This window comes from Hirundo rustica, chromosome 4 (genome assembly GCF_015227805.2).
Source record: "Hirundo rustica isolate bHirRus1 chromosome 4, bHirRus1.pri.v3, whole genome shotgun sequence".
Lineage (NCBI taxonomy): Eukaryota > Metazoa > Chordata > Aves > Passeriformes > Hirundinidae > Hirundo > Hirundo rustica.
The window spans coordinates 58889078-58903006 of NC_053453.1; the positions used below are offsets into that span (position 1 = coordinate 58889078).

The 13929-nt window shown below is 41.7% G+C and overlaps 1 protein-coding gene across 1 annotated transcript in view; it reads right to left on the minus strand.

The window, feature by feature from the left end:
* Window positions 1-13929, minus strand: part of TMTC1 (transmembrane O-mannosyltransferase targeting cadherins 1) — a 134459-nt gene that overhangs the window by 48587 nt on the left and 71943 nt on the right. Inside the window, exon 9 of the mRNA XM_040061107.1 lies at window positions 11580-11701. Coding sequence (XP_039917041.1) covers window positions 11580-11701 — 122 coding nt within the window. The remainder of the gene's footprint in view (window positions 1-11579; window positions 11702-13929) is intronic.

The following is a 13929-nucleotide window of genomic DNA, read 5'->3' on the forward strand; positions in this document are numbered from 1 at the left end:
GTGGAAATCAGAAAAAGGAAAATGTTCCATATTTGAGGAGCTCTGTGTGTGCATCTTGGCATGGTCTCTGCCCTCTTGGAGAGCTGGACACATTGTTATTGCTTAGGCTTCCCAAGGATGGAGAAGGACAGGAATTCTTCCTTTCACTGAAGAAAAACCTGCCTCTGTTGTACATACTGATTAGCACCACTGCATTGTCTCTGGCACAGTACAGGTGCCTTATAGACATATGGGGCAAATCCAGAGACACTGCTGATCACTCAGAACCCTTTCACTGTTGTTTTTGAGTTCTCCCATTTTTCAGAAGTGGTTACCTATATATTTATGTCACTCAATTATGCCTGCACTTTGCTGTAACACATTTCTTGTTGTACTTGTGCTGTTTTTCCATTAACTCTTTTGCACATACATATTTATTGCACCTACATTAACTGCAAGCAGACATATAGGACTATAGAGATGCTGGTGCCAAACAATCCAGCCTTTACAGTTATTGAACCCTACTTTAAAACCTCTGAAAAACTAATCTCGGTAATAATCCCTCCCTTTCCAACAAGAAATGCCTCAAAAGCCTGCAGATGGTTTTCACTCTTATTTTGCCTTTCCTCAATTTTATCCTTCCCTTGGAATTAATTACCTGAAATAAATATTATTTAATTACTTTAGCACAAGGCCATTTTCAAAGTAATTTCCCTATACCTTCACATATTCAAGAATAGACCCTTTCTACAGAATTGTGAATGCATCCAGAAAACAAATATGCAAACGTCAGTGTCTTGGTATTTATGTCAAATCCTGTCCCTGCTGTTGGGAATTTCAACCTGAGCAGCAGTACTCAGTCTGAGGCACAGTCAGCATCACATTACACCTCCTCCAGATCCCGTGACCTGCTCTAAATAAAACAGTGTCCACACCAATGTATCAAAGCATCTGTCAAAAAACCATAATGATATTACTATTGTTTCCAAGTTCCAAAACCACATAATCTGTCGTACCTTACTTCACTTGTTTCACACTAGACCCAACAGACCCAGTACAGAAATTAACTCTATCACAGAGACCATGACATTTTGAAGCAGTGAAGCACCAAACTTGCAAAGATGCTCTATCAGTCACTGGACATGGAGAGCCCCCCCACCCCACCACGCTTCATCCCCAGATGCAAGTTCATCCCACTTCCCTTGATCCCGACCTCACCAGGATTCAGAGGAGCCCTTTGAAGCTCCTCTGACTTTTATCAAACCAGCAGCAGCCCAAGCAGTGGTACCCTGCTGGAAGGAGCCTGTACAGGTGAGGCTGCACTCGGATGATGAAGGTAACTTGCCAAGTAATGCTTCCAATGTGGTTAATTCTGCTGTGGCCCTGTCACTGCCTACAAACACAGAGAACATTTCAAATACATTTGCTTTTCTTCTCAGAGTGATGGGGGACTTGACTCCATATCAAACCTTACCACTGGCTCACCAGGAAACTGGGTTTTACTCAGACGCAGGAAAAAAAAAAGAAAATATCTCAAAAGGACCTTTCATCAAAGACTTGCTCACCACTTGAAAAATTTACCCTTAAGTACTACATTCCAGACATCTCAGTAGCTAACTGCATATGTATTGAGACTGCAGGGTTTCAGGTTTGGGGGTTATTTGGTTTCTCAGTTAACTCTAGCATTTCCTAGGGAGGAAACCATTTCTCCTGAAGGGCTTTTCTCTCAGCATTGCCATACAAGCACTTTTCTGAAATACTCTGTAGGAAAACCAAAACAAGGGGAAACAAGCAAAATCCCCGAACCACTTTTCTAAGTTCATTTTCCACTTGATTATTGTATTTTTTTTGTGCTTTTGTAGGATAAGCAACAGCCTGCTACAGCAGTGAAAAGTCCATGCCGGCTTGGTTCCTGGGGCCCTGAGAAACAGCCCACCAAGTTAACATGGTAGTAGACTTCATTTGGACTCACAATGAGCATGCATTACAGGAGAACCTGCAACTTCAGAAATTCCAGGATGCAGCAGAAAAGCCTGGCAGATGGACCAAGAAGCCAAGGGTTTCATGATTCCTCACAGTTTCAGCTTCAGATTCTGGCAGTATTAATGTGGTACCTTAGGCACGTCCTGAACTGCCGCGAGGGCCAGGCAGCCCAGCAGGGAAACCCTCTGTGCTACTGCCACATGATTCTGGCAGATTGCACACAGGGAGCTGGGTAATGACACATTTTTGTCTATAATTCCTGTGGTTTGTTAATATTGTTCCACCTTCAAGGAAGCAACGTGATAGGAGGTACAAGCAGATGGAAATGTGATGGTATATAGATCTTACTTCCCATGGTGCCCTATATGTATTGCCCTATTAAAGCCAGAGTCAAAACAGCATATACTTAATATTTGCAAATACATCTTGGGTAATTGGATTGCAAATTCAACCTTTCCTTTGGCCATTACGGCTCCTTTCCCAAGGTGAGGCTGTTACTGACAATACTTGCACATAGCTCTGCTCTCTATGGATCAGGTTTCTCCCTTTTTAGTAAAAGTCAGGAATGGTTTCACTGCATTTGGCTCTTCTGGTGATGGCATCTAATCAAAGCTGCATATGCCACAGCCCAGGATCATCAGGATGCTCTGCTATAGCAAACTGTCTGCATCAGAAACCATTTTACCACCTTCAGAAATTGCCTGGAGGAGACCTACTGCTGTGGAAAACTCCTGAAAGGCAAGGCATGCTCTAGTCATGCTTTCTACTGCATTTTCCAAGCGACTTCGCACAGTGCACAATCAGAGCAGGCTGAGACCTTAAGTTCTGAGAGAACCAGCTTGGACACCAGCAGTTGCAGCTCCAGCCTTTTCTAACACATCCAGGTAGGGCTGAAAAAGGAGTTTTAAAAGGCTGGGAGAAACTATGCAGAAAAGATGCTGTAATTTTGTGGATGTCAAATCTTGTGAACTTGTTGCTTAGGGTTTTTAAGAAACTGATTTAATCTCAACTACACTAATGTAAACTTGGAGTAAATCCACTGATTTCACCCAAGCAGTTACTCCAGATTTCACAGCTCAGCCTAGATAAGAATCCAGATGCATCTATGCATATATATCAGTTTGGGAAGGAGTTGCCTGTAAGCAGCCTTCGACATGGAAGAAACATTGCCATATTCAGGGGCTGCTAATGCAACAGAAGGGATTATATCAAAAGTATACTGAGACCAGAAAATGCATTTGGCTTCGACATTTCACCCAGGAGGCTCTTTCTGGGCTGCAAAACTCCTTCTTGATTTCCAGCACTTATTTAAGATGACTCCCTTTCCCTCCATAAAAATCAACCCTCGCTTCCAAGCTGCTCTGAAGCAAGTTTAACCCTTGTGTTCATGACTAAATGCATGGTCTGCTGCTGCCCTTCAGAGAGCAGCGAGCACAGCCCTTCAGAAAGACTGCGTCTGCTGCCGGGTCCAAATGCCGAACACAAACGTTCAGATTCTCTCAGTTTATAGTTCCCCACAAGCTTCTAAGCCTCAGCACCACACAAATATTACCTGGCACAACACGCTTTACACACTCCTAGTCCTAGCTACTCCAGCTCTGCAGCCTGAGCAGAGGAAAGGCGCTGAGAGGAAAAGGCAAAGCCAGCTGAAATGCAGCTTGCAGGCAGGGCTGTTGCTGCAGGGGAAAAGACAGTTCGTCCCTGCTAAACTCGTCAGCTCTGCTCACACTTCTCTAATGGAGAGTAATTGATTGCAAAAAGCACACTTGGCATGCCCTTTGGGCTGCTCCTGCCTCACTATAACAGTCAGATGTGGAAAGGAGCACTGGCAAAAATAAGCATATCCAGAGTGGTTTTTACTGCCCCAAAAAGCACTCCCAGGCATGCAGCTCCAGTGCCGAGCTGTGCTGGCCGAGTAGCAAAGATGCTGTTTTATGAAAAATGTCAAGATTTTCAAGGTCGGAGCTGTTTGGGCCAGAATGAAATCTGGCCTTTGAAAAAGAATGTTTCCATCTGGAAATAGAGTGTATTTGTATGTGCAAGGTTGCACTTGGGTCATAAAATCATAGAAACATTGAAGTTGGACAAGATCATCAAGCCCAACCTTAGACCAAAAAAACCCACCATCTTCTGGGTCACCCAAAAAATCCAGAAACTCAGAAGCTGCGGCACTTCCTGCAAACTGGACCACCTGCATCCAAACCACTGTGCCAGGTCAGGCTCAGAACTGCGGATGCAATGGGTGCACATGTAGCGTTTTGAGTCCTCAAAATACCCCAGCCATGAAAGCCCATGTGCTGATCTGGAATAACCAAACTCCACTGGCCCAAGTTTTGCAGAAATTCAGAGAAGTTTACCTTGCACTACCAAGTTTACTGCTGTATTGAAACTGCCTCGCAACTGGTACAAGGACAGCCTAAACTCAGCAAGTTACAGGCTGGATAATGTAACAAAAGTTTAGGCATGGGCCTAGATCAGGTTTACGTCAAACGGCCACCACTGAGTGTTCCAGAAGGGCTTAGATCAGCACTAATTATCCCAAAACGATGCTGGGGTGTGGCTGATAAATCCTGATGTCAGATAAACCAACTCTCAGGTCAGTGTCCCCTTCTAAAGGGGCAGTTCTGGACTGCTCTTCCCAACCATTCTTTTTGTTGTCTATCTCCTTTTGACTGTAAATTTCATCTTGGGTTGGAGAAGTCGTTTGTTCCTAATCTTTTTGTCTGAAGTTTCACTACAGTCAGAACATCTTGGCAAAAAGTTTTGGGTTATCTAAAACATGGTATTTTTCACAGGAAGATGTGAGTATCAAAGTACCAAAACTCTTTCAACCACATGGTACTAGAATGGAAAAACCTGCTTAACAGTCATGTTTTGGACTAAATGTTCAAAGGCAAGGAGGAGGTGGGGTGTGTCTGTGCCACAGAGTAAGACAGCAGCATTCACTGGTACTGAGTGTTGGGGACAAAGGGAAACTGCCTGTTTCTCTTTAAGGATGACATGGAATTGATATACTTTTTCTTGGTCACTAGAGGTTTGGAAAGACTTCAGGAAGATCTTCAAGATATAATATTTAATGTACCAAAAAAAACCCACTGGAAAAAAAGCAATCCCTACAGCTCGGACGTATCAGTGTGACAACCAAGAACTAGCAACATACTCAAAGTATACTGAGCCTGCTGAATAATATATCAAATTTTCACTGGAATTAAGCAGGCTTTTCCTGGAATAGTCTGCCACTCATAATACAAAGACACACTGAACTATAAACACTGGAAGAATATATCTAACTTGGAAAGGTAGCTTATGAGTTAGTGCTAAAACTTTGTCACTGGCTCTAAATTAAAAGCTATGTAGGCCTGTACTAAAGATACTTAGACATGATCAGCTAAGTAATCAAAATGATTTACCTCCACTAGCAATGTGATCCTCTGGGCAGAATGTGATGTAATTAGAGAAAATGCAGGAACTTTTCTTATTAGAGAGAAAAATATGCTAGAAATTAATGATTTCACTAACCCTTAAACAGTAATTCAACATTTGGACACATTTCCCCTTCCTTCCAAAAAGTCACGTGATAAACAAACCCCCTTCATTAGTCTTTGAGTCCAAGATTTCACAACCAACAGATTCCTACCTGAAATATTTACAGGTAATACAGAAACCTTCCAGGTTTCTAATTACTATATGAATTATGGAAAGAAAACATTTTATAAATGAAAAATCTGATATAATTCCATGAGGATTCCACAGGAATTTCCCTAGATGTTTTATACTTCAGTGGAGATGGGTCTGTATGCTACAGTTTTAATTTAAATACGGTCATAACTTCTGAAATTCTATAATAGGAAATAATTTCCCATTCAGTTCTATCACAAGTCTCCAGAAATTCCATGTAAGAATATTATCTATTAAATTTCACAAGGCATCATCTTAAGGCCAGTGTAGTACCTTGTAAATAAGAATTCTGCTTTTGATCAACGTGACCAAGTACATTACTTCCACAAGATGACATTAACTTATTATTTTTAAAACCAATATCTTTACCTATCTCTATTATTTTCAAGAGCAGAATAAATGCATTTAGATGTTTTCCTTTAGGTTAATCTATCACAACAAAACCAGAAACCTTTCCACTATAGCCATTAATGCCCATAACTCCACAAAAACGTAGCTTTTTCTTGTACATGCCCAAAACACAACACATTTCTCAAAAAATTTCTAAAATCAGTTAAAACAACGCAATACAGCAGTCTAGACCAAACAGGCCATGAGCTCATCTTTTTCAGCTTTGCAAAATCATTTCGGTTTCTATTCCTACATCTTTATGCCCTTTTGCCAAAATATATGGCACTAGCATCTCAGCATTTCTTGCCTGCATTAACAGAGGTTGCCTGCTTTGATTTCTCCTTGAAGTGTTTAATAGGGACGGAGCAAGCATCCAAAGGTAGGAGCTTAAGTTCGGACATGCATCTGCAAGGTAGCTGCTCCTGGCATTCAGCCTTCCTACAAGGAGTTATTTCTCATTTATTAATGAGAACTCTCTCTGCCCCCTTTTGAAGGGAAGAGTGGAGTTATTATCCCTGTTTCACAGATGGGGAAGCAGAACTGGGTCACTTGCCTCAGCTGAAGTCCCAACCACCTCGCTTCCAGCCACGAGCCATTTTTGCAGAGTGCTGCTCAAATTGATACCCTGCAGCGGGGACAGTGAGGACATCGCTCACAGAAAAGAGGGGCTAAGCTGGGGCTGCAGTCTGGCCTATTGCCATCACATAATGGTCTCCCACCTCACTCCCAGTGCCCTCAGGTCTGCACCTGAATTACAGGGAATACAATCCAGTTCACTTCTTTTGAACTTTGGCTGCCCTGTGGCCCCCCACAAGAATGGCAGCAACAGAGCAGGCAATGAAATCATGTCTGTTTCTAGTAAATGGAACAGGTGTAATTTGGATTCCATATACAAATCCCAAATGACTTGTGGACTTAACTTGAAAACTGGCAAAACACTTAATTGTGTTGCTGAATTGAGATCAGGGAGAAGATAAACTGCCTCCACAGAGCCAATGAGACTTTCACTGCTGAATTTACTGGGTCAGTGTTTGACTCCAAATGAAAAATCATTATATCATAAAAAAATGTAAATCAGATAATCCTTTACAGAATCTGATCTAATACTGAAAAAATGTGGGAAGGCAAACAGAAATTCAGCTCCTGGTGAACTTGTAGCTTCAAATGACAATAAAGAAAGGAGTGGCATAGGAAACTGAAACCCCATTGCACACCTGGTCTTTAGGAAAACTAAGATAATGTGGAGTACATAACACGCTCCCAGAAGAGAAGCACCAGTAAGCACCATCCCCAGCTGGCTGCCTTGTACACACTGGGCACTTCTGCTCAGAAATTATCAGCTTCATAAAGGTCACAGATGATTCCACCACCTACCAGGTTTCTTTTTTTCCCCCTCTCCAATTACATAAGTTAATAATGTTTGGGCTTACGATAGTTGGAAAAAATGCATTAACAAAAAGGATTAAAGACATGGTCTGTGCAAAGGCAAAAATTCATATTGTCCCTGCTTTGCTACAGCATGAGGAAAAATTTACCGTGATGTATTAATTTCTTGAAAAATACAAGTGTGCTTTTTCCTGGATGCTGGCTTTCTTGCAGATTTTACAATAGATGGTGAAGTAAATGCCATCCTGTATACAGCAGTGATCTCATCTCCTAGAATTGTCAATTAAGGTTGCAACATCAGCTCTCGATATAGTGAAGAACTGGCACAAAAAAACCTGACAGCAAGCTGTAATTGCCTGTGCTGGGAAGGAGTAACTGTGCACCCTGCAACCCACTCACTGCAATATCCACCACAAACAAGCGGCCATAAAAATGGGGCAGGTACCACTGGATTGCCTATTGCTTTCAGCAAATTGGAAATAACCCACAGAACGATGTTTTGGTTGATTTGTTGGTTCATATGAGCCTGTGAAAACAGCTTAAGTTGTCCAGCTACAACACAACAGCTCAGCCAGGAGCCACAGCTATCGGGGCAGCAGTGAAAGATGAGCAAGACACAGAAATTGCTCTGGTAGGAGAGGTCTGATCTGGGGAGGTGACATTCCCAGCTCTGTGGGAACATCAGCAGAGCAGCTCCTGGATTGCCCAGGAGTGTGCATTGCTACTCCTGTTTCTACGCAGAAAAGGGCGACACAGAGGAAGAGCTGCTGCTCCCGCGTGAGCACAAATTGCTCACGACTCAGAACAACGGCCTGCACCCAGTCATTCTGCATTTTCAAGCAATTACACTGTCTGTGGGATTCTCAGTGTTTGCATCGACATTCTGAAGAGAGGAAAAAACTGCAATTTAAGACTTTCACTGATTCAACTTTTTAAGTGATGCCACTTTGGAAAACTGGCCTAGAGAGTTGTATCCTGTTCATCACTCCCCAGGTATTTCACACCCTTTGCGCTCCTGAAAAGAAGTTTTTCCATCTTACATACAAGAAAAACCAGCAAAAACCCAAAAGCTAATAAAGAAACAAACAAAATTAAAAGACAATAAATTGTTTTCCAATTAAATTTTTGAAGCTAAAGTAATACTACAATTAAAAATCCTATTAAAATAATAATTAATATTATTAAACAAGTACATGCTTGTAACCTTCAAAAGAAAAATAAATACAAGAAATATTTTCTCCAAATATTTCTGTTTAGTTGAACACAATTAAAGAAAACATTCCAACATTTTGACATAGTTTATATGTTTCTCCCCTGAGGCAGGGCTGCAGACAGAAGAGGAATTGTTCCAAAGACTCATCAATCCCCAGAAGGCAAGGCCCAGCCATATAATTAGACACTGAGCAAAAAGCTCATTTCTTTCTTCTTTCTATTTACAGTATCTTTTACACAAATCCTTGGGTCCTTACTTAACTTTTATTGAAGAGGAAATGCTTGACATTTTCCCAGGCACCTACTGAGTAACACTGAATTAGGACTTCAGGTTGTGACACACATATACCTCTGTCCCATCCATAAATATGCAAGTGTCACATCCATAAATATCAATAAAAGGGTATAGCTTGAATCAGAGATAGGAAAGTGCCTTCCAGCATAAGCCCAAAAGCATAGATCACCAAATCCACTCCATCTCTTTGAGGAATTCTGTCTAAATAAAATTGCATGGCAACCTCTGACTTGCTGACTTTTAGAGACCAAACAGGGAAGGATAGGAAAATCCCTTTTCAAGATGTAACTTGAGGAAACTGCTACAGGCTGTTCTAAATAAAGAACACGAGCACTTCCTAAAGCCATCGTTACTAAAGTGCCATCCTCCCAAGGGAAAAAGCAAAACAAAACAAAAGCACATTATTTTTGTGCTGTCATAATCATGAATGTTAGCAGAAGTCCCCCTCTTTTGGACCTGGAGAATGCAAGAGAGGCTCAGCTCTCTCCAGATCATTTGGCAAGACACCCCCCACCGTTGCCATGCACTGCCAGGGTTTGCCTTCCCGTTTCACCCCAGCTGTTTGCCAGCCTGGGCTAAGAGCAAAAACCAAATGTTGCAAAGCAGGACAGGAGTGATCTGAGACAAGTATAAGATCCAGGGACTCTGACACAGGCTTATGCCAGAGTAATCATTTAATCCTTCTACCTCGGTCTAACTGAAACAAACAAACAAACAAACAAACAAACAAACCCCCACAAAACCAAGTAGAGACTAACTGAATAAATAAATAAATAAACCACAAGTAGCAATTATCAATCACCTACTTTGTAGGTCGTATATTTGCAAAGCCCTCAGGGAGATGAAAAGCATTATACAAACTATATGCACACATGTTAACGCTGATTAATTTTCTCTGTGCAAACATACCCTTTTTTCTTCTTCACTGCCCCTCCTCTCATTATATCAGCAGTCTCATCTGGAGGAGGACGAGGAACTGCTGACAGCTGAAGTATTTTCCACAGTTGTTCTTTTGAGATTCAGAAATGCAACCACTCTGAACACAGCCCTGTGTTCAGCTGACTGTTTCCTTAATAGCTTTGCTCTTTCATGTGTTTCCTCATTTTCTGTTACATGAATTTAAAGCAATCTGATTTCCAAGTTAATTTGAAATGATGCAGGATCCATTAGTTGAGGGTATCATTTGCAAAATAACTCTTAGAGACAACTTTCACTCACTATACTTTCAGGTGTACCCTCAGCAACCAAAGGCAGGGCTAGTGATGTGAATAAAGTCAGCAGAATTTGACCCAAAAAGCATGTCTGCGTACAGAGGCACAGGGATACAGCTATAAGAGCCTTATAACACGTGCAATAGCTCTCTACAGCCTGAGGTTTACACTGATGAGCAGCGTTTTTGTGACAGTCCTTACACCAATGACAATCAGAGTATGCACAGCTTTTCAAAAGACTATCTGAAAGCATTTTTCTTAGGACGTTTGGATGCACAATTTCTGAGGAATAGAATTTAAATGTTTTGTGGAATAAAACTCATGCTTCAGTTGTCACAAAGTCACCCAGGGTGAAACTGAGGACTTCTGTTTTGTCATCAGCTCCGCAATGGCAGTCTTCATTAGATACAACAGAGGCTGGCCCCCAGCACCCAAGGGTAGAATTGGGATTTCTAGCTTGCAGCATCCAAGATACCTCATTCGCTTAAGCTCATGCATGAAACAAACTGTACTGGTACAAGTTATCCAGAGATGTTATGCAATCTCCCTCTCTGGACATATTCAAAAGCTGTTTGTACCTGGTCCCAGGCAACTGGCTTTGCTTGCCATGGGGATTTGGACCAGACCTCTCAAGGTCCTTTCCAGCCTGTTTCTGTCAAATGGGAAATGGTCTGGTGCATCTCGGATGATTGGCCTCTCACTGCCACCGCAGCCTCTGGTCTGGGTACTGTGAAGATGTCACAAGTAACATCTCAAAGATGTCCGTGCATAAATGCAATTGGAAGCACCCAGATGGCTGAAGTGACAATTGTCAGAGGCTGGAAGCTGAGGGGAGTTTCAGAGCACTGGCTGAGGGATGGAGATGTGGCTGGATTTTCCTCCTCCTGTTCAACAAGTGCAAATCTCCACTCTTGGATGTGTATGCAGTCAGTAGCCTACGGGCAGGAGCCCATGCTCATATTCCACAACTGAATCAAGGAGCCTTCTGAGGCAGCAAAACTCTCATTTGTATTTACTGACCACCTAATGGAGCGGGGAAACTGAACAAGAACCGAATAAAAACATGACAGGCTAACTTTCCATCTGCTATCTTTAAATAAAATCATTGAGGAATTTAATTTGATAATGCTACCAAGAAGAGTCTTGCAGGACAATCCTCAAGAAACAACACCTCATCTCTGTATTGAGCTGTGTCAAGCACACAAAAAAATTGTGTTTAAAAAGAAAACCAAGGATTTTGAGTAGCTTTGCTCCTGCCAAGCAATCTGCTCTCAGATGACTATAAAATCCCTCATGCTGTAAACGCCAAAACTCCCAGGCAGAGAACACACTGACTCACAAAATAATGTTTGAACTACTTCAAAGAGAAGAAGCAATCATGCCTGTTTTCAGAAAATGAGATGGTGGTCTCATTAGCAAAAAAAAAATTCAGTTTCAATAGTTACCTCGGCATGTAAAGGACTCGCTCTGCCACCACAAATCCCACCCTGAAGAAGAGGTTGCTGGCTGGGATGAATGGGAAAACCAGGAACAACAAGCCAACCAAAACTTCTTTGTGTTCCAGTTTCTGCAATAATACAAAATTAAACAAGTATCAACTAAAAAAATCCAACTTAATTCACCTCTAACTTCCCCCTTTCTTTTGAGGGTCATTAAAAAAGCAACTTAGATTAACATTTGGCATGTGTTTGCATTTAAAAGAAATTTTTACAAGACACTTTGATATTTATGCACTCCTGGTGCATCTAAAATGCCCAGAAAGTGCACAAACACTACACACTGGGTCTGTTATTACCCTTGCTATCCTTTCCAAGGTCAGCTCTACCATATGCATGGCACAGCTATCACCTAAGATATAACTCATGTTGGTAATATATAAGTATAGAGTACTGTGAATGTATACATTAGTGTCTACGACAGAATGTAAATACACAAATGTATATCACATACATACAGACTGCTATATTCAATCCTAAATGCTCATAACAGGGAAAAAGCTGTCCAATCGGTCACATTTTGTGCAAAGAAAACTAGCCCCAAGTGACACATTAATGCAGTCATTTTATCTCTCTCAAGGAAAATATCTACACTTGAAATGATACTTTCGCACACAAGGTCTCCACACTCATACAGAGTCAGAAATTTGAGACATGCTGTACGCTAAAATTAATGTTTTTCACTTGAGCTCAGTTAATGCCCTCCACTTGTACTCACTTTAACGTTAGCTCACTCTTTGAGGAGAAATGGAATTACCACATGCAATTCCAGCCAGCTGTGATCTGTGGGGCCAACACAGGCATCTGGGGATGCAGTGGCCATTCATCCTGCCATGGAGAGACCCAAATCTCCTGAGCAAGCTCAGCTCCAGGTTTAGCTCCACCACAGCTCTTGCTTCTCAAAGAATGACACCAGGATAGAAGTGTTGCTTTAGGCCAGCTCAATCACCCAGGCAGACATCTGTGCACTCCTGGCTCAGATTCTGCTTCTCACTGTCTGCAAGCATCGCGAGAAGCTTTGTCACGCTTAGAAACAGATGCAACCAGAATCACTTAATGGTTGCAGCACTTTCTAATTGTTGCGGGCAATTTCTCAGTTTTGGAAAATTGACTTCTCTTTGCTGGAGGGAGCTACATTTAGAAACGTTGAACAAGATTTTGAGTAGAGAAATGGAGCCCAATCAATGATGCAGGGCCAAGCAGTACAAACTGTCTTGCTTTTGCACAGCTGCAGACAGCAACAGCAGTTTCCACTGGTCTAGACAGTGGCTGAAATTCACAGGTCCTACTACTAAAATATATTCATCCTAATCTATGGGAAAGACAACAAGTCTTTTCTATGGGTACCGAAATCAAGGGTACAAGTCAGGAGGCTCTGATATCGCCTTAAAGGAGCTGAACCACAGGATCACAAAAAAGTCCACAGACTTCTCCTGGCCCAAAGAGGAATCATGAGGCAAAGAGAACCTCCAGACTACTTCACATCTCTGGGCTTCTTTATCAATATGTGTTTTAAATAGCACCACGGCTATCTATGGTACTTCTATTATTCACTTTTTCAGTATCTTGGATTCACAAGTTACTAGTGCCTACATACAGTCACAACAGCATCTAAAGTACATTATTCTCAGAGCTGAAGGAGACATCCAATCCATAAAGATGATGAGCAGACGTGCTTGGTAATTACAACAGAAAATTGAATAGGAAGAAAAAAAGGATTAAAAATTTCTTCTCAACTCTGAATTAAAATTACCAGTTCTAGCTAAACTTCAACTTCCCTCCCCACCCAGGTCTGGAAATATATTCCATTTTTCTCCTACCATTTGACTCTCCCTTTCCACTTTGTCTGACCTAATCTTCTGCCACCACTCAACCCCAGGGCTTTGACACTAAAATCGCAGAGACACAAGAAAGTATGTTGGGCCTAAGGGAGTGCACTGCTAGCAAATACAACATTCTCAGTCCCCAAGATATGCAGTTGCTTTCAAACAAACCAGATATCAAATATTTCTCCAGTAGCTGATCATTAAATCAATGATTGGGGAAACAATCTCTAGTCAAACATCTCTAGGAAGGACACAGTGTTAATTCAAGGCTGCAGCACTGCAGATAAGTAAAGGAAACTGAATGCTAGAGAAAGACAAATAAAACTTGTACATCAAATGGGAAAGAGTAAAATGTGGGAATTACCTCAGCTGAAGCATCAAATGATTCTGCATGCCCTTTTTCCCCCTAGAACAAGTCACAACTCCATGCTAATGCCATTGAGGACTGCCAGCTCAGTCCCTTGGGCAGGGCT